Source organism: Arctopsyche grandis, chromosome 6 (assembly GCF_051622035.1).
Source record: "Arctopsyche grandis isolate Sample6627 chromosome 6, ASM5162203v2, whole genome shotgun sequence".
NCBI lineage: Eukaryota > Metazoa > Arthropoda > Insecta > Trichoptera > Hydropsychidae > Arctopsyche > Arctopsyche grandis.
In genome coordinates this window covers 23,697,206-23,717,141 of record NC_135360.1, presented here as the reverse complement: position 1 = coordinate 23,717,141, position 19,936 = coordinate 23,697,206, and the positions used below count along the sequence as shown (strand labels likewise).

The 19,936-nt window shown below is 35.6% G+C and overlaps 3 protein-coding genes and 1 long non-coding RNA gene across 9 annotated transcripts in view; 1 reads left to right on the top strand and 3 right to left on the bottom strand.

Moving 5' to 3' along the window:
- The first annotated feature begins 115 nt into the window (after positions 1-115).
- Positions 116-2,348, top strand: LOC143912962 (peptidyl-prolyl cis-trans isomerase E-like). Of its 2 annotated transcripts, none has more exons than XM_077432437.1 (6): positions 116-195; positions 279-501; positions 575-757; positions 829-1,044; positions 1,126-1,298; positions 2,117-2,348. In XM_077432437.1, exons 2-6 carry the CDS (start codon positions 292-294, stop codon positions 2,259-2,261), a joined length of 927 nt encoding a protein of 308 aa, XP_077288563.1. In that variant the 5' UTR covers positions 116-195; positions 279-291; the 3' UTR covers positions 2,262-2,348. The 2 variants fall into 2 exon arrangements, with proteins under 2 accessions (XP_077288563.1, XP_077288564.1); XM_077432438.1 differs by having other exon boundaries at positions 122-195; positions 276-501; positions 2,117-2,347.
- A 2,094-nt stretch (positions 2,349-4,442) lies between these two features.
- Positions 4,443-6,407, bottom strand: LOC143912968 (uncharacterized). Of its 2 annotated transcripts, none has more exons than XM_077432444.1 (6): positions 6,242-6,407; positions 5,342-5,570; positions 5,140-5,267; positions 4,994-5,057; positions 4,817-4,925; positions 4,443-4,744 (listed from the first exon to the last, which is right to left on the bottom strand). In XM_077432444.1, exons 1-6 carry the CDS (start codon positions 6,252-6,254, stop codon positions 4,556-4,558), a joined length of 732 nt encoding a protein of 243 aa, XP_077288570.1. In that variant the 5' UTR covers positions 6,255-6,407; the 3' UTR covers positions 4,443-4,555. The 2 variants fall into 2 exon arrangements, with proteins under 2 accessions (XP_077288570.1, XP_077288571.1); XM_077432445.1 differs by having other exon boundaries at positions 4,443-4,673; positions 6,242-6,381.
- Positions 6,408-8,422: 2,015 nt separating this feature from the next.
- The window catches only part of LOC143912973 (uncharacterized), a 131,947-nt gene continuing 120,433 nt past the window's right edge, over positions 8,423-19,936 (bottom strand). The window contains exons 4-5 of one of the 4 annotated variants that reach the window (XR_013260674.1): positions 8,592-9,318; positions 8,423-8,508 (exon numbers count right to left, since the gene is read on the bottom strand). This is a non-coding gene — a long non-coding RNA (uncharacterized LOC143912973). Of the gene's footprint in view, positions 8,509-8,591; positions 9,987-19,936 lie in introns of those variants that run through there. The other 3 variants (XR_013260671.1, XR_013260672.1, XR_013260673.1) reach the window with 3 other exon arrangements.
- On the bottom strand, positions 10,432-12,687 carry LOC143912966 (uncharacterized). Its single transcript, XM_077432441.1, has 6 exons — positions 12,035-12,687; positions 11,668-11,896; positions 11,378-11,505; positions 11,210-11,273; positions 11,031-11,142; positions 10,432-10,943 (listed from the first exon to the last, which is right to left on the bottom strand). The coding sequence occupies exons 1-6, from the start codon at positions 12,114-12,116 to the stop codon at positions 10,758-10,760; spliced, it is 801 nt and encodes a 266-aa protein (XP_077288567.1). The 5' UTR covers positions 12,117-12,687; the 3' UTR covers positions 10,432-10,757.

The following is a 19,936-nucleotide window of genomic DNA, read 5'->3' as shown; positions in this document are numbered from 1 at the left end:
CTTGCCGTTAGTATATTGTAGTTCAAGTGAAAAATAATAATTCCCTTGTCAACAACCGTAGCATTTTCCCTACAAAAGTACACACACAATTTTGATTTTTATAATGGCCATAAATAGTATAGTTAGTGCCAAATAGTCTACTGACGTTTGTTGTGCGGCTGTCAGTATAGGTTAAGTTACTGTTTCTGTATTAAGGTAAACTATGATATTTATATTTATATACTATTAATCGATAAAATTTGAATACTGTTATTTTAAATGTCGTATTCCATCAGTAGAAGGCCAGTAGAAATGTCTACAAAACCAGGCGGTAAGAGGACAGTGTTTGTCGGTGGTTTAGCAGAGGAAGCAGATGAGAAAGTATTACACGCGGCTTTTATTCCATTTGGCGACCTGGTTGATATTCAAATTCCGTTAGATTATGAATCCGAGAAGCACCGAGGATTTGCTTTCATTGAATTTGAGAGTGCAGAAGATGCAGCTGCCGCTATTGATAATATGGTCAGTTTTAACTGAAATATTTACCTCTAATTTTTCTTTCTTAGTGCTATAATTTATAAATATTTTCTTTCAGAATGATTCCGAATTATTTGGTCGAACAATCCGGGTAAATATAGCTACTCCACAACGTATAAAAGAGGGTTCTACTAGACCCGTTTGGAGTGAGGACAGTTGGTTACAGAAAAATGCGGGAAATTTACCCCCTGGAACAAAATCTGATATTAGCGCTGAAGATTTGGTAGAAGAATCTAATGACGTAGGTTTTTTCCGCTTTTTTTTCTATACATTTTCATTGCTTAGAATTTGCATTAGTATGTGGTTTTTTAGAACTTTTCCGGTAAAATGTTACCTTCTATATCGGGCACTCGAAATCCGCAAGTTTATTTAGACATTGCCGTTGGTAAACGAGATTTGGGTAGAGTTACTATTCTGCTACGTGCCGATGTTGTTCCTAAGACTGCTGAAAATTTTCGAGCGCTCTGCACTCACGAAAGAGGATTTGGTTACCAAGGCAGTACGTTTCATCGTGTTATTCCAGATTTTGTATGTTTTTCTATTTCTTATTTTATTGTTGATTATGTTTATTTAATAACTAATGTAAATCTTTCATTTTATTAAATTTAGATGTGTCAAGGTGGTGACTTTACAAATCATAATGGAACTGGCGGTAAATCAATATATGGCAGGAGATTCAATGATGAAAATTTTGAATTAAAACACGCAGGAGCGGGTACTTTGAGTATGGCTAATTCCGGACCTAACACAAATGGATCTCAATTCTTCCTTAGTACCTCAAGGTGACAAGATTATATACGTATTAAACTTATATTAAAGTCAATTTAAATTACGTGTACATAATTAGAATAGCTATGTTTTTGATTTTGATACATATGAGCAGTGCATTTTTTTCTCTTATCTTGTTAAGATTTTTATTCGTTCCAATATTTTTGATACAATTTCGGACATACTCTATGCAAATCGTATTCTTTTGCTTCTGTAAATTAGTTGATAAGGTTTTAGGAAGTGGTGGTTTTCTTGTAAATAGCATTTTAATTTTTACAAACCTGAATATTTTTATCAAATGTCTCATTCTATGCTAAGCTGAATCTCGAAAGTTAAATTTTGATATAGATCAGGGCTGTCCAAACCGGTTACGTGACAACTTGTTCACAGATTTTCCGTAAACCGATGATGCGCTCCAGGCATTTCGTATACGGCCATCTCTTTCTCACCCCGTCTGTTCACCATGATCTCGTTTACTCTGCCATTACGTATGCAGCCATCTCTTTCACAGACTGTCTGTTATCAGTGAACAGACGGTCTGTGAAAGAGATGGCTGCATACGTAATGGCAGAGTAAACGAGATCATGGTGAACAGACGGGGTGAGAAAGAGATGGCCGTATACGAAATGCCCGGAGCGCATCATCGGTTTACGGAAAATCTGTGAACGAGTTGTCGTGTCACCGTCCAAACCGTGGCCTGCGACCCGGTTTTGTGGGGCCCACTGCTCTGTATAACTCTACATTTGCATAGACCATCATGTGTACATAGATGAAAGAATAAATTAATTTCAATATAATATTTGCGACTTTAAACATTAATAATTATTTTCAGAACTGACTGGCTGGATGGAAAACACGTTGTGTTTGGACATGTAATATCTGGCATGCATGTAGTAAAAAAAATTGAGAGCTTTGGTAGTAAAAGTGGTACAACTTCTGAAAAAGTAATCATAACAAATTGTGGTGAAGTTCAATAAATATCTAATGTATACTATAAGTGTAATTAACGATTAATTTTACAATTTTTACAATAACAAAATAAAATAATACTTTATTTTAAGAGAATTTTGTTTTATTTCAATTTGTATTAAATGTACATAAATGAGACACATTATTAAAATAATAAGTAATATAAAAAAGATATGAACTAAAAATATGAGACTTATTTCAGAAAAATATCATCAGTGCTGATAGTGAAATTAGTTTGGTTAGCGTCATCATTTGTATCATCACATTGATAGTTGTCTCTACTGGTATCTCTTTGCGAAACTGTTCGTTGAGGTTTTAGTGGTGCTCTAGGCATGTCCGATATAAAGTATTCACTGACTGATTCCTTTCTCAAATTAAAAAGATCCTGGGCAGACTCTTGCTCTGAAAATCGAGAGCTACCGTCAATTGTTGGTGTCACTATTTTCTTTTCTTCGACTACAGTGTTCTGAACGACTTTCCCATCAACGATAGTTTTCTGTACTGTACGAAGTATTTTAACTGTGAATTTCTTTTCATGAACAGTGGTTGTGGTTTCGAGTTCACTTTTTGGTATATGTTTTGCGATAGTGGTATCCGCCATAGAAGCAGTAGGTGCGTGTCCTATTGTCTTTCTTTTCAATTCGTTTATCTTTTCTTCGTCAGTGTCAGCCTCCAAATCTACATCGGATGATAATAGTATATGTGAGATTGGCCTTCTTTTTTGGAGACCTAAATTAATACTGTCTGGACTGTTATCTGGCCCAGATTTATCTGCCGCTTGTATCAAATCATAAAAAAATATTTCACGGGGACTCATAGGAGATTTCAGCGGTTCACCTGTGGATTCCTTGTCAGAATTTTCAGGTGGTGTGAAAGGCGTGTTGATTTCAACCAAATGTAGATATTTATTAAAGCTTTCCTTTTTCATTGATTCCATGTCGGCAACGTCGCATTTTGCAGTGTCGGATTCGTCAGAATTTTCCGATTTTAGTTTGTGATCTTTGGATGAGACTTCAGTTTTATTTGTTTTTTGTCTAAGTATTGGTATTTTTTCTCCAAAAAATTCAACATTTGATTGCCTGTTTGCCAATTCCACATTGACTGGTTGTAAATTTGGGGGCTTTTTTTTCTTGAAAGATTTTTCTTTGTGTTCGTCTGTAAGTTTTTCGTTTCTTGTTAATGTGCGATTGATAAGCTCTTTCGTCCCAATATCGTGCATCGATATGACTACGTTAGAAGTAGAGTGTCTGTTTTTATTTAAACTATTTCTTTTGTCAAGGTGTCTGGATCGTCGTTTATTTGCTATTTCGTCTGAATCTGGTTGCTGTTTTCTTAAAACGATATCATACGAAGGACCTTCGACAATTTTTTCTTCTAATTCCTTCTTCTTTTTGCAACATTCGCCAAAACTTAATTTTTCTTGACCACAGTCGCAACATTTGTTTTTATCTCCCATAGCACAATTGTTTTTCCCAGGTTGATGAAAATTGGAACACTTAAGACACCATTCTTCTTTATTGTCACCGTATTGCGGATTGAGAAAAACTTTTCCATATTCTTCTTTGGATTTAGAAGAGCAGAGTTTCCATATGAGTAATAGAATAGCCAGTATTGCACAAAATATTAAGAAAGCGGTGGTCCAAAAATAGTATGGCCAGTGAGGCGGCCAATACTTTCTTGCAGTGAAGTGGTTATACACCTTTGACCAGACTATTGGGCAAATGATGAACCAGAATAATATAAACCAAATGCCAACGAATACGGGAAAATTTATCCATTTAAATGGTTCTGCTCTTATTTTATTCGGCTCGTAATTGGAGTGATGTAGAATAGTTTTTGAGTTTTTTTCATTTTTATCTTTGCGAACACCCATTAAATTGATTTACGTCTAACAAATCCGTACCAATATGTGTAATACAAAAGGCGTTTTAAATTCAACTAACATGCTACATTCAAAATCGTTACTCTATCCGAGGCACATGGGAAGTGTTTTCTTTATCACATTCACCACATCCTGCAAAAAAGATTATGCGTTGCGATTGAGATTTATATAGTTCACCGCAAACATATTTTGAATATTATTTCAGATATTCCTTGTATAATTTGTTGATTTATATATTTACTTCATTAGATATCTTTAATATTAAAATGCTAAAAATTCATTAATTGTATATAAATGAAACAAGATAAACTTGACATAATGTATATTCTTGTTATTAAAATATTTTGAGACAACAACGAGTATATGATATAAATATATGAGTATATGTATGTATATATCAAAAACTTGGCATATTTATATTTAACAACTAATAAGATCAGCCAGTTTTATATTTTTTAGTATAGAATTAGCAAAATCCATTATAAAAATCGCAGAAGCATCGGCCAATTCATCCTTTTTTATCTGAACGTAGCGATTGCTGAAACGGTTGAATACAATGTTTAGCATTTTGTTAACTAGACCTTTACCCAACAGACCTAGAATGTTTACCTGAAAATTAAAAAAATACTCTTGTAACTAGTGTTTAATTTATAATACAATTTTATGCAGAGGTTTTTTCACCTTAGTTTTATCTATATCTAAGGTAACATGAAACGCCTTCATGATTAGAGTTCCATTATCAGTAGCCAAATTTGCTAAGCCTTTTGCGGTTATATCACTTATTTCAATTCTACAAATGTTGTCACAATTAAAACATATTAGAAAATTATATTAAGTTTAACGAACTGTTGAACAGACCTGGCTTCTCCTTTTGGATTATATGGTATGATTCCTGCTACCTTTCCATTTACAAGAAATTCAACTGTAAGAATATATTATATTTGTAATTAAATATTCAAACATAAACAATCCTTATTCACATATATGTACTCAAATAAACATACAAGTCAATAATAACTCTGGTATGGTGACATCAAAATCGATTGTCAAGTCTGATATTTTCAAATTTAAATTATTGATAAAATATTCTTTCAATCCACCAACAGCCACATTGTATAAATCAATTTCAGCACTGAAATTATTACACTATTTATCATAAAATACAAATATTTCATATGTAAGATTAGTGGCTGAAACAGTACTTACTTAATTATCGCTTTTTGGTAAACGTTAAACTGAGTTTTTTCTAGAATTAATGGGTCAAGTGGCGGAATTCCAAGATTAGGAAATCCAGTTTCGAAATGTTCACGAGCGTCATCTAATAGTTTTATAATTTTATCATCGATTGTATTTTTATCTTCATTTAATGATTTTGATGCGCAACCACATATGATATTGAAGTGTTGAAATGCTAGTTTCTGTACTAGGGCCTCATCTAAAATACACGAATACATAAGAAGAAAAGATTTTATTAATGAAAATTGGATTCGTTTTTCCGTCTAATTTTTAATATTAAATAAAATTGCATAAAAAAATTAAAGTAAGTATGAAAAATTACAAATAAACAGAACGAATGTATAGATAAGCAATTAAATATGTATGTTGTTAAAGCCTGTTGCTTCTGTATGTATATAAGGAAAGAGATTCTTATTAGCAACAAGTGGTTTAGTTGTGCATATTTGGAACCCTGCCAAGCTTTGTATGTGGTTGAAAATACACAAATTATGTATTTATAGAACGGATGTTGTTCGATAACAATATTTCTATTTAGATCAGCAGATAAATTTAATACAGATTTTGGACATATGTCAATTGAATTACATTTTACAAACATACAAAATATATTTCATGAATTCCAACATATCTAAGTAAAAATAGCTTATTCGATTACATTACATATGTTTAAATATTAACATTAAATACTCATCGAATCTTATTTTTTAACACCATTTTCTGTGCAATCATTGTTTTTGATGGTATTTTAAATTGAATTTTCAATTGTTGATTCGACACTTTGCAACATGTGGCATTTGACAGGTGTCAAAAATGCAAGTGGCCAGGACCTTTGCAGCCTTATTTAAAAATATTTAAGCAGGGAAATCTTACATATCTGGGCCATTTAGGGAGTGCGGATGAAGCATGATTGTTTGAATTTTCCCCATCCGTTGCAAACCTCCACAGACTGTTGAATGCGCTCCATGCTATACAACTATATGTATGAAATCGTGTTTAATTATGTATGTATTGATCCTTTGGCAGAGGTGAGAAAAGCATCCTTGGTTTCGAGAGCGCATGTTGAGATTTTGAAGAAGTATAGAAAAGGAATTTTAAATTGTAAAATTACAACGCAGGTGTTGGGTGTAATATGTATTATAGAGGTAGAAATTTATAAAATTGATATATATTTAGGAAATTTCTAACATGTATGTATGGTGGGTCTACCTCACGGGCCCGAATGTGAAACGCCCGAAAACGCAAATATCGGAAGGCAAAGATCGAAAATCGAAAGATCTGGAGTCGAAAGATAAAAAATAAAGTAAAAAGGGTGCATGGTAAACGGTATATACTCACGTACATATTCACTTAATTTGCGCGAGCAGGATACAACAGGAACAAGAGGAACAGGATTTTCCTCCCGTATTCTGCGCGCGCACAATAATACGGGAGGAAAAGCCTGTTCCTCTTGTTCCTGTTGTATCCTGTTCGCACAAATTAAGTGAGTATGTACCGTTTTCCATGCACCCTTTTTTTTTGATCTTTCGACTTAAGGTCTTTCGATTTTCGATCTTTGCGTTTTCGGGCGTTTCACATTCGGGCCCGTGAAGTAGACCCGAAATTAGGATGGAGTGCATTTGGACGGATGAATGCTGTTTTTAAATAAAAAATGCCACTCTGCCTGAAGAAAAAGATCTTCGATCAATGCGTTTTGCCAGTATTGACGTATGGATGTGAAACTTGGACACTGAACGCCAAGATGCTACACAAAATCCAATGCCCTCAAAGAAGTATGGAACGATGTATGCTTGGCATAACGAGGAAAGACAGGAAGTGGAACACGTGGATGAGAAGCATGACAAGGATAGTAGACATAGTGGATAGAGTAAAGAGATTGAAATGGCAATGGGCGGGCAACGTGACTAGGAGAATGGACAAAAGGTGGACAAAAGAAGTGATTGAATGGTGCCCGAGAGAATGCAAAAGAGTAAAAGGAAGACCATGGGGAAGATGGGTAGACGAAATTAGGAAAATGTGCGGGGTGAGATGGATGAGAGTTGCGCAAAACAGATACGATTGGAAGCGTGTTGGAGAGGCCTTCATCCAGCAGTGGATGGTGTATGGCTGTAAATGATGATGATGATATCGTATATATTGTAGGAATCTCGTCGTCGTCATCGTCATCGAAACCTTCGAGAATATTCCGCAACAACAAAATACATCGAGCGGAACAGCGCCAAGCATTCCAGAAAATACTACGCCTCGACGAAAGCAAATTCCCCTTGTACGCATCAACAACTAAATTTTCGTACGACCACTTCCATCAAGCATTCCAGAAAATACTACGCCTCGACGAAAGCAAATTCCCCTTGTACGCATCAACAACTAAATTTTCGTACGACCACTTCCATCAAGCATTCCAGAAAATGCTACGCCTCGACAAAAGTGCATTCCTTTCTTACGCATCAACAAACCACCACCATCGGTCAGGCGATTCCAGAAACACTATAAAAGGAGGTACAACCCAAACAACGCCAGTCGACCCACAGCAGCAAGCGTCGACACAAAGCAGCAGACCAGTCGACATCCAGCTCCCGAACAGCCACCACTTCACTACACGGACTTGGAAGATCAACCAGCCGACCGAGCCAGCAACACACTGCCGTATTCAGAGACTTGCTGAACATAGCCGAATGCCGAGCCAGCGACACTCTACCGTATCCAGAGACTAGCCGGACATAGCCGAATGCCGAGCCAGCGACACTCTACCACATCCAGAGACCTCTGAACGACATACTTTTACCAACAATTAACCATACTTGTGTATACGTGTTACTACCAAATAAATACCACATTCAACATATAGTTGTATTAATACCGAACACAGACGAATCTGTCTACAATACATGGCGGACTGGTGGTGAAGAAGACCTTCACAATAAGACTAGTTCCCATACCTGGTGACCCCCGACTAAGAGCCACGCAGCCTTCAAAGCAGTCAACAAAGCAGCCCACAGCGCAGTCAACTTCCAACCTCACCATAACTGGTGACCCCCGACTAAGAACCACGCAGCCTACATAGCAGCCCACATCGCAGCCTACATAGCAGCCCACATCGCAGCCTACATAGCAGCCCACATCGCAGCCTACATAGCAGCCTACATCGCAGCCTACATAGCAGCCCACATCGCAGCCCACATCGCAGCCTACATAGCAACCGCAGACTTCACGCAACCGCAGCCTTCAACGCAGTCTACAACGCAACCCTCAACGCAGACTTCAAACGCAGTCCGCTACATGTCCCCACAACTAGTGACCATGTCAAACAACTCCGCAGCTTTCGCCACAACAAGACGCAACCCGGAGACAACAACCAAATGGATCCACTACTGTTGATCCGCCAGCACCGCTCATCACACCTTCGATGATTCATCACCTCGATGAGCCCATGCAGGACGCCGCAGCCTGCACAACAGCACCGTCCAGACCGTCACAAACCTTCACTACCATTGTAACGACCGAAACAGTAACATGGTGTGAAAGTACATATGGACCAGCTACTCCACACAAATCCCGCTGTCGAGACATCCAACTCCAGCACAACCAACGAAGACCAGCACTCAACGCACTTCGTCAACCAACGTTCTTCACGCAAGATCCGCTGTCGAGACAACTAACTCCAGCACAACCAACGAAGACCAGCACTCAACGCACTTCGTCAACCAACGTTCTTCACGCAAGATCCGCTGTCGAGACAACTAACTCCAGCACAACCAACGAAGACCAGCACTCAACGCACTTCGTCAACCAACGTTCTTCACGCAAGATCCGCTGTCGAGACAACTAACTCCAGCACGACCAACGAAGACCAGCACTCAACGCACTTCGTCAACCAACGTTCTTCACGCAAGATCCGCTGTCGAGACAACTAACTCCAGCACAACCAACGAAGACCAGCACTCAACGCACTTCGTCAACCAACGTTCTTCACGCAAGACCCGCTGCCGAGACAACTAACTCCAGCACAACCAGCAAAACAGTCACGCGAATGACTCCACGCAGAACACAGCAGCCTGCACAACAGCACCATCCAAGCCATCACAAACCTTCACTACCAACGCAGCTCGCCCAAAATAAGCAACCTGGTAGAGAACAAGACTTGGACCGGCATGCAACACAAGACCCGCTGTTGAGACAACTTTCTCCAGCACAACCGGACAAACAACGACGCCATCGAGTCAATAGACTCCAACACATCAAGATTCCCACAAAATCACACACATCGCTAACACTCACCGGAGAGCCATGTAGGAATCTCGTCGTCGTCATCGTCATCGAAACCTTCGAGAATATTCCGCAACAACAAAATACATCGAGCGGAACAGCGCCAAGCATTCCAGAAAATACTACGCCTCGACGAAAGCAAATTCCCCTTGTACGCATCAACAACTAAATTTTCGTACGACCACTTCCATCAAGCATTCCAGAAAATGCTACGCCTCGACAAAAGTGCATTCCTTTCTTACGCATCAACAAACCACCACCATCGGTCAGGCGATTCCAGAAACACTATAAAAGGAGGTACAACCCAAACAACGCCAGTCGACCCACAGCAGCAAGCGTCGACATACAGCTCCTGACCAGCCACCACTTCACTACACGGACTTGGAAGATCAACCAGCCGACCGAGCCAGCAACACACTGCCGTATTCAGAGACTTGCTGAACATAGCCGAATGCCGAGCCAGCGACACTCTACCGTATCCAGAGACTAGCCGGACATAGCCGAATGCCGAGCCAGCGACACTCTACCACATCCAGAGACCTCTGAACGACATACTTTTACCAACAATTAACCATACTTGTGTATACGTGTTACTACCAAATAAATACCACATTCAACATATAGTTGTATTAATACCGAACACAGACGAATCTGTCTACAATACATGGCGGACTGGTGGTGAAGAAGACCTTCACAATAAGACTAGTTCCCATAATATGGTTAGTAAAACGACTTTTTTTTTCATACATTGGGATTAAATTCGTCGGAAATCGGTCAAAAGAAGGGTTAGCCTATTTGTGGACACATGTAATTTTATTGAATAGTGTAGATTTTAAACATTTTTTTTTAATTATGAAATATCATCATTTTCATAAGATTCTTATAAGAACATCTGTGTTTATGATCATCTTAAATCATAAATTATTTCAGCAAGAGATATTAAAAAAGCTATCTTTAACCGCTGGTTTACGATATATGAAAAAATCTAGCGTGGTGAGGTTGGCGATGAGTTTGCAAGCCTACTTCAGCCATTCTCAACATATTATATTTTATCTTTACGTGGTAATGAAAATAATATAATAAAAAACAGTTTGAATATTTATTATACTTTAATTATAAAAAATTATCCGATGAGATCAGCTAATGATATGTTTCCAACGGCTTCACCAAGAATATCGAATAAAATTCCACTAGCATATTCGTTCAATATATCTCTTTGTCCTTGGAAGAAGTCATCGCTCAATTGATTCAATATCCAATTGAGAACATTATCGATTTGTTGGATTCCAATAAGACTGGATATATAGACCTGTATAGTAAGATGTTATCAAAACAACTACATATATACATACAATACATATTGTTGAAGAAAAACTTGTAAAGAAAAGCGACATACTTCAGTTTCTTCGATGTCGAAGTCGACAAAAAACGTTTTCAGCAGCAAATAACCACTTGAAGTAGTACCAAGTGTTGCGTTACCATTTATATGTAGTCGTTTAGCGTCTAATCTATGTGTAATATAAAATTGATATTAAATCGGCTTAAGAATTCAAGAATTTTTAAAATAGTATCTACCTTATGTTTCCACTAGCATTCAATGGAATAACCATTGCTGCTTTTCCATTTAAATCAAATTCGGCTGAAATTTATGAATGGTGATGAAATATTGTGTTCAAATGTATCAGTTATACAATTAAAAAACATTCAGTTACATTTGTTAAAATTGAAAAATCCAAAACTTACATGTGTAAACCAATTCTGGAACAATGAACTCATATTCAAGGGATAAACCAATTATACGGAAATGAATATTTTCAATGACGAAATCTTGCAAACCTATCACTGATATATTCGGTATATTGAGGATAGCACTGTAGAAAAAGTTAGATGGGATTAAATTATTTATATGTAAATAGTAAATTTAATTCAAAGTGAAATCGATGGATTTCACAAACAAATTAAACAATTATAAAAATCGAAATTATTAACAATAACTTTGAGATATTACATATACTACATATTTCCAAACTTACTCTATGATTGGTTTCTGTTTTAGTTCAATATTGACATTGTCTATTGTAAACGGGTCCAAAGGTGGAATACCGCTTTCGTTGAAGCCTTCACCGAACTTTTCACGTGCTTCTTCCAGAAAAGCAACGATTTTGTCATCAACGATGTTTCTTTGAATATCGTTGGAAAAAAGTTGATGGTCAGGATCGTTCGTCACATGTTTTGAAACTAATTTGTGCAAATTGGAATGTTCTGAAAATCAAAATGGGCGTTATAAACGGATAAATATATTTATAAGTATACCGTTGAAGAAAGGACATCATCACCCATATCAAATTATGATTAATTTAGTATAATCGATGGTCAAATTTATTCATTCAAAAAACTCACCAAATTTTTCATCGTTTAAAAATACATTTAGTTTTGCATAGGCGTTACAAATTAAAACAGCAAATATTACAATAGTTTTCATTTTCCGACTTGGAACGAACGATCTCTTCCAAATAAATCACGTCAAATTACGAGCAATCGTTCAAATATAATGATAGATATATCATCTTAATTATCAAATGTATTATTGCGATGATTGATCGAGCAAATATCGTCAAATCTCATTTTTATCAATATCTAGTACATTGTTATTATAATGCAGATATAAAATTCTTTCGAAATATTATTGCTACTAATAAAGTTGAACGTATATTATTTTCGGTACATAGTTTAAGTGTCGATGTTAATGAATCGACGTTAATTAATATTTTTTTATGTAAATATATTATTTCCTACGTCAACGTTCGGGTAGTCAACATTTCAATTTTAGCTCGTGTGGATTGTTAACGTGTAACGATAAGATTATTTCATTTGCAATAGCAATAAAAATTTATCAGATAAGAGACCGACAAAAATAAGTCAGATCGGATTTTAAATCGGGCTAAACAATTACACGGCAAATAATCGCATAGGAAAAATGTCTAAATATTTGTTTACTGACGGAAAATTCCGACAGCATTCAAATATTTAACGCGTCGCTAATATTTTTGCGCGTCAACATTTATAGGTCTGTTCATACCTATCCAGCATGACCCGAATCCTGCAAGTACGGACAGTATTCTTTAGTACATTCTATATGGACGCGCATGAATGCGTAAATGCGCATGCGCGAATGGAGTATGAATACGTCCATATAATGTACTGTTGCGTGGACGTGAAGAGGGGGCTTCCAGAATCGGAGAGAAAGACGCAGGAGAGTTGTGGAAGGTGTTTATTCGTGTGCTCTCGTCGGCGCTCCAGGTCGGAATGGTTTCCAGGCTGAGAGCGCCCCATATTTATACCCGTTGGGCACAACACACATACTTACATACACATGTAAACTATTGGTCGATGAGTGGGGCGATCCCATTGGCCGTTGCATACGGCTCAATCATACGGCGAGGTCATTTTGGCGCGAACGAGAGATTAGGTGATTAGCGCTCGTAATACATCAGTCCACGAGCGCCACCCACCTAATCTCTACGTTACAGTACCAAACAATACTATCCGCAATTGCAGTACACCTGCAGGATACGGGTCGTGCTGGATAGGTATGAACAGACCTTATAACGGTTCAATACTATTAATAGGGTCGAAAATGTCGTTAAAATGCGAACGCGCATATTTGAAACAACTTGCGATTAGTTCAGGCGACGCATTATAATATTTAAATAACGGTGAAGTGAATGGCCGTGGTTTGCATTTGAGTTGTGGCCATTGCATCGGCTGGTTCAGAATTGACATCGCGATCGGTTCCAGCTGTCAGTGCGTCGTGCGTCAGTGGGGGAGCAGGTAAATTGGTCGAATGCAATACACCTAAATCAATTCACCTAATGCAATTCCACTAATGACGCTTTTACCGAAAATCTATTGACCTAATGGTAAATTCACCTAATATCTTTATACCGAATGACACATTCACCTAATTTCGAGTTTCAAACCAGCAGTAGCCGAGTTTCAAACCAATAGTAGTAAATTTTATTATTTAGTAATTTTTCGACGCGATATCAATAGATGGCGTAGTAACATAGACAGATAAATGTTATAACATTTCTTTGCAAATAGCCCTTAAACTCTATATACACCATATTGCGCCCGACAGAAGATTTAAAAAGGATTTCCCACCTAATGGCGAGTGAACTAAATTAAGGACATTGAAAAAATTAATTGCTTTTGTAGCTTTGTATTATCTTTTGCTATATATACTATACTATATTATATAGCAAACATTGTACATATTTACAATAAAATTTATGATAAAACAAAGTAATAAAAAGGAATCAAAAAAGATATACAGATTTTTTTTATTGTACATATATTAAAATTGGCTTTCCAATCATCAATATTAAAAGAAGGTGAGAAGAAAACGCATGTATAATAGACAGACTAGTACAATTTCTACGATTGATACAATTTCCATAATAAATAATTAATATTTTTAAATATACGTAATAAATATAAATTATGATGAATACATAACAAATATAAATCAGTTAGTAATTTATACGTAGATTGCAAAACACAATGAAATATAAACAATAATAGCAAGACAAGAAACAAGCAATACAATAAATAATAAATAATTTATTAATCAAGTTACAGAAATAAACCAATTTATAATAAACATTTTCATATAATAAAAACTCATGAGTGGTATTACAGATGGTCAACTTATTACAGACAACACAGAACACATATATTCTTTTCAATATATGAATAATCAATATGTAAAACAACTAACGTTAAAGAAAATTGACTATTGTATCAAGTCATGTAATAAAAATACTCTTGTGTGAAGCTATGGAAGTTTTTTACAAAAAATTTGGTACGTATATAAACGAAAAGACGTTTGCTTATTTCAATGACCAGCTCTTCTCCACCGATCATGGTATTTGGTTGTTCTATTAGTGACACCACACAGACCCTAAGTAAATAATGATTTCAATCAATAACTGTAGCTTGTGACATGTCTAATTGTTTCGCACAAAATTTAATGCTTATCAGCTCATTCATACAGCGATAAATAAAATTTAACATTGGAAAGAGTTTAAAAATTTGAAGCCACATATTTTTTCGAAATCCTTTTTTAGTTCAGAATTTAATATCACATTTATAATTGGGTTTCAAGCGTGGAGCTAGGATTCTAAACGTACATTAAATCCAAATTTCAGTTCTAAATATACTAGAACGAAAAATTTAAAAATAGCATAGTATAAGTAATATTTATCAATAAATTATGGAATTCAGCATTTTTAATCTTGACATATTCTCTAACGCAGATTGCCTCCCTGCGACGATAACTGTGAACGAAACAGCTCCCATATCAAATTTTGCTAACACAAATGTGATACTGTTCCATTAGTTGTCGCATAAATCTACTAACAACAAATTTAGGATATTCTTGGCTCGATGAGTAGGACCAACGGGTCCTCAGTAGTTTCCACAGTTATTCCAACCCTTTCCTCTTCAGAAATAGTTTTCCAATGTCTAAAAAAAAAAATCATTACCTTAATTGATCCCATGTTATCAAAACTTAATAAATAAAATAAGTAGGGTGAAATTGATTATATTGAGTAATGAAATGTTTCGTGCTATTCTAAGATAATGTGATTGCAATTGCGAAATATAACTTCACTTAAATCATACGTGTACTTCATATTAATGGTTGTGGTTGGTGAGAACAACTGCGGGAAAGCTTTGCTAGCGTTTAATTATTACATTAAATAAAATAGTGAATTTGGCATTTTTCTAAAGTACAATATTCTAAATGAATTATTACTGGTATGAATTATTTCAAGTTTTATGGAGTGATTTGGCATACAATATAACTGTATATATGAAAGTATTGAATTTTGACATGTTACATTTCAGCACAAATAAAAGTTGCATATTATATATTTTCTTGAAATGTTCATTATGAGTATAACAAAAGTACATTTAAATGATAAAAAAGAGCCTCGTAAAAAAGGCTTCATTTTGACTATAGAACAAATGTACGACTTTTGCCGTGCAGAATCAACAAGACTTGAGTATGCATTGCAAAAAATATTTTGATTTTTCAATGGAGAAGTTGAATCTGAATACCAAAATCCGACATTTTGAGCAATCCAGATGTTAGGGTTTTTTGCAGACACGGGTTGTCCCTTATATTTAGATATGAATTTCTCTAGTCCACCGTATTCGATTTCCTGGTCTTCTTTTAAGTACTTTTACAACATTTTCACTGTTCTGGTAGGATAAACAATCTGCAGTATTATTAATGGTATCTGCATCTAAAACAATACAGCATTATAAATAATTGTACTAGTTCAAGAACGTATTATTTACACAGTTTCATTATGATTTTATTGATGTGAATAATTTATCTCCTGAGTGATATCACATTCATAATAATATAACATCATCAGTGATTATAATTACTTATAGCTAATGATGATAGAGTATGAATTAAAATATGAATAGAATGAAAAATCAGTCCCACCGTATCTAAAGTGGGAGGTATAATTAATTCAACATTCGTGTACATATTTTGATTGGCCAGTATCGCAATATCCTGGGCCCTGGGAAAATTAATTCTGGGTCCTATGACAAATTAAAAAAAAAGATCTTAAAAATATATTTTAATGAGTTAAAAATCTATCAGAAATATTATAAAAGTACCTATATGTTAGTTGCTATTTTTTAATTTAAGATGTCGGCTGCTCTGCTGTCCCTTTCTCCTTCGTAGTGTGCGTGGGATGCGTGATGTGGAAAAAAGGGAGGAAATTGTAAACCAATGAAAACAGGGCGTAAATCTGTTTATGTATTGCGACTGTATTTTGTATAAGTTATACAGAGATCAAGCAGAGGAAAGGGGGGGAGTAAACAAAGAAAGCACGCGTGCCTTTTGAGGTTAGCCACGCGTAGCTGAGTTGTTGAGTAGCTGCCTTCTGGACGACAACTGAGACAGACCCTCTGATGCTTCCTCTGGCGCACACCGCTATACTGGCGATACTGGAGCTGGTCGCTGGTCGCTGGTCTCCAAGTATCATCACAACCCATCACCAGTGGCTGAGCTGGTGATTTCGGTGGCGACAAAAACTACGTGTTTATGCCGAAGCCGTTGGCGCGCGACTGTCAGTCAGTCTGGGGTGGCCAGCACAAAAATATATCGGACAAATCGTGGAAAATTCTCGAGAAAGTATAATTTTTTTTTTTTAATATAGTGAATTGATTTTTTAGCATATAAAATCGACAACATCAAAAGGACACAAACACTACATATGTATATCATATCAGGGGTTTATAACTTTTCATGGTTATTGTGTAGTGAAAAGACTGATTAGCTTTAATACTATTGCATAAATCGCCACCCCATGAGTTTTTTTTATATTTTAAATATTTGTATACGAGACCAATGATTAAATACTGTGTTTTCGTTGATTTCCGAATTGATATGTTGTTTTGAATTGTTGTTATTGTGGAATGAATTGTTATGTAATGACTGCCACTTAAAATCAAGTTTTGCAAGTGATGTGTCACCGCTCATGGTTATTGTGTAGTGAAAAGACTGCCAATAAATCACCACGCCATGAGTTTTTTTATATTTTAAATATTTGTATACCAGACCATTCATTAAATACTGTGTTTTCGTGTTTATTAATATTTGTCATAACTATTGTGTATTAAAAAAAATTCAAAAGACTCTATTTCTTTCAATTTAAAAAATTTTACTGTGTACTTTTTATTCCCATTATTTAAATAATTAATATATATTTACTTTTTCTTTATAATTTTTAACTTCAGCAAGTGGAGACTCTTGTCTTCTACAATCTAAGACGAATTGTCGCCGGAAGATAAAGAGTGATATATATTTTCTAGTTTATTTCCGTTCGATTTCTTGTTTGAAAATAGATTTGAAATGTTGTTCAGTAAAACTCAAAGATTGTTAATGATAACAATGCCAGCTGTTCTCTAGAGTAAGTATCAAATGAAACACAATGTTTCCACAAATCTTTGACTTTTTCTAGTGTTCGGGTAAAAAGTATATATCTATATAAGAAAAATATTAACAGAGTACATATGTATAGTAAAAGTGTATTTACCTGTTGTAATATATTCTGATTAGTCACAATATGTTTCATCTATCCCATATATAATAATTATTTCATATGACAATGGATTTAAAATATGACTTATCGGAATTAGTCGATATGTAAAATGGTAAGTGTTCATCGTATGACATTTCTTCGCTGAATTCCGTTTCTTCTATCTACTTAATGAATATGATTTATAGAACCTAGGCATTCAATGAATGTAACACAGTATTGCTTATCACTTAATAAAACGGCACTTGACTTGCAATTCGAGTCGGCATGACACTATCAACTATTAGTTTAATGTGAGTATCCAATAGTTTCGAAAAAATCAGCAGCATCGGCAGCAGCAGTCGCATCATTTTTGAGATTTGTATGTAATAAAAGGCTCGTTTCCGGTTTATAAAACTTATTGATTATTTATTATTTATGTAATATTAATTGAAGGACTATATTTTTTCGATAAGAGTAGACATTTAATTAATAAGTCCAAAAAATAGTGTAAGTTCGAGCGTACAAGTTAATACAAGTTATAGATATAAAATTTCAGTTCGATACACGGTCTAGGATATATAATAATTCAAAGAAAAATAATGCTACTTCCGGCAGATTTGAAAATGAAAAAAAAAATTATAGCGCAACGATTAAAATTTTATTACACAGTAAAAAGTTTCAGTGTTTCAGTTTCAAAGATATTTAATGGTGTTTGAATTATTACTAAAATACACAGCCAAACACGCACATTTTTTAAAAACAGTGATCGACTTCATCTATTAATAAAATATAAATTTTAAAATACAACTTAATATTTTATTTTGTTTTAAATAATCTTGAAATTATCAATGCAAAAGTGCCATCTATCCGTCAACGTAAAACAACCTTCATTCGATCAATTTGTATTAGGTAAACTGCAGTTAGGTATGTATGACATTAGGTATGGTCGTCGTTCGGTATGTTGATATTCGACCAACTCGCTTAGGTATACTCGAATTAGGTGAATTGCATTAGGCGAACTTACAGTGAATCCGTCAGTGGTGTGTCGTCTGTCGGCACGAGTGGAGTGGTGTGTTCGTTCGGTGTTTCGATCCGCTGCAGGTATGTGGATGGTGAGAAGTGCGAGGGCATTGTCGGGGGTGCGGGCCGCGGCGGCTCTACGGGGGCGCGGCTTCCGCTTCTCCCCAGCAGGTGCTCCCCCTCTGCCCCTCTGCCCCCCTGCCCCCCCTTCCCCCCCCCCTTTCCCCGCTCGACGAACGACGAACGACGAACCCTCATTGCCCACCGCACACGTGCCCTCGCGCACTTCCTTATAAGGGCTGATCGTGAGGCACACCCCACCCCCTCACCCCCACCCCCACACGCAATCCACTTCCGGTGTTCCATTTCAAATTCCGGTGTTCGCCTCTTCGAAAACACCCATTCGTTACCTGACCCACTTTTAGAAAGATGTCTCCAAGGGTCATCCGTATCTCTCTTGTTTTTCGCCTGAAAATAATTGTACTAGTAGTTTTATCGCTATATGCTCTTTATATATATATATATATATATATGTTACACCGAATCCGTGAAATTGTCTATTACACGCATTCGGCAAGAGAATTGCCGAATGCGTGAAAAATGCAAGCATGTTGCCCAGTTCACGGATTTGGCAAATTTTTGGGCGAATGCGTGTATTCGGCAAGAATTTGTCTGCTCAAAGCATGGAGTCGGCAAATAGACAGCAGCGCTCCGGTGTTGTTTTTTAGAACTGGACAGCGTGGACAAGTGTCATAGTGACAGCTGAATGAGGATGTTTAATTTACATATTATTATGTATAATATGACTACATACATATGTTTCGATCACCTCATATGACTTACACATAAATTAATGCCATTTTTATACATTCTGATCAATATTTTAACATTGAAACATATGTATGTAGTCATATTATACATAATAATATGTAAATTAAACATCCTTATTCAGCTGTCACTTTGACACTTGGTTATAATATAACACGCTGTCCAGTATATATATATATATATATATATATATATATATATATATATATATATATATATATATATATATATATATATATATATATATATATATATATATATATATATATATATATATATATATATATATATATAATATATATATATATATATATATAATATATATATATATATATATATATATATA

Bases quoted from the DNA above. Each gene is read 5' to 3' on its own strand.
- LOC143912962 (XM_077432437.1), top strand. From the start codon at position 292: ATGTCTACAAAACCAGGCGGTAAGAGGACAGTGTTTGTCGGTGGTTTA. The intron at 758-828 runs GTAGGTTTTTTC...GTGGTTTTTTAG, and splicing joins TGGTAGAAGAATCTAATGAC to AACTTTTCCGGTAAAATGTT. The intron at 1,045-1,125 runs GTATGTTTTTCT...TATTAAATTTAG, and splicing joins ATCGTGTTATTCCAGATTTT to ATGTGTCAAGGTGGTGACTT.
- LOC143912968 (XM_077432444.1), bottom strand. The intron at 5,058-5,139 runs GTATGTTTATTT...ATATTCTTACAG, and splicing joins ACCAGAGTTATTATTGACTT to TTGAATTTCTTGTAAATGGA. The intron at 4,926-4,993 runs GTCTGTTCAACA...CAACATTTGTAG, and splicing joins AATCCAAAAGGAGAAGCCAG to AATTGAAATAAGTGATATAA.
- LOC143912966 (XM_077432441.1), bottom strand. From the start codon at position 12,116: ATGAAAACTATTGTAATATTTGCTGTTTTAATTTGTAACGCCTATGCA. The intron at 11,897-12,034 runs GTGAGTTTTTTG...TTTGATTTTCAG, and splicing joins TTTAAACGATGAAAAATTTG to AACATTCCAATTTGCACAAA. The intron at 11,506-11,667 runs GTAAGTTTGGAA...CTTTTTCTACAG, and splicing joins AAACAGAAACCAATCATAGA to TGCTATCCTCAATATACCGA.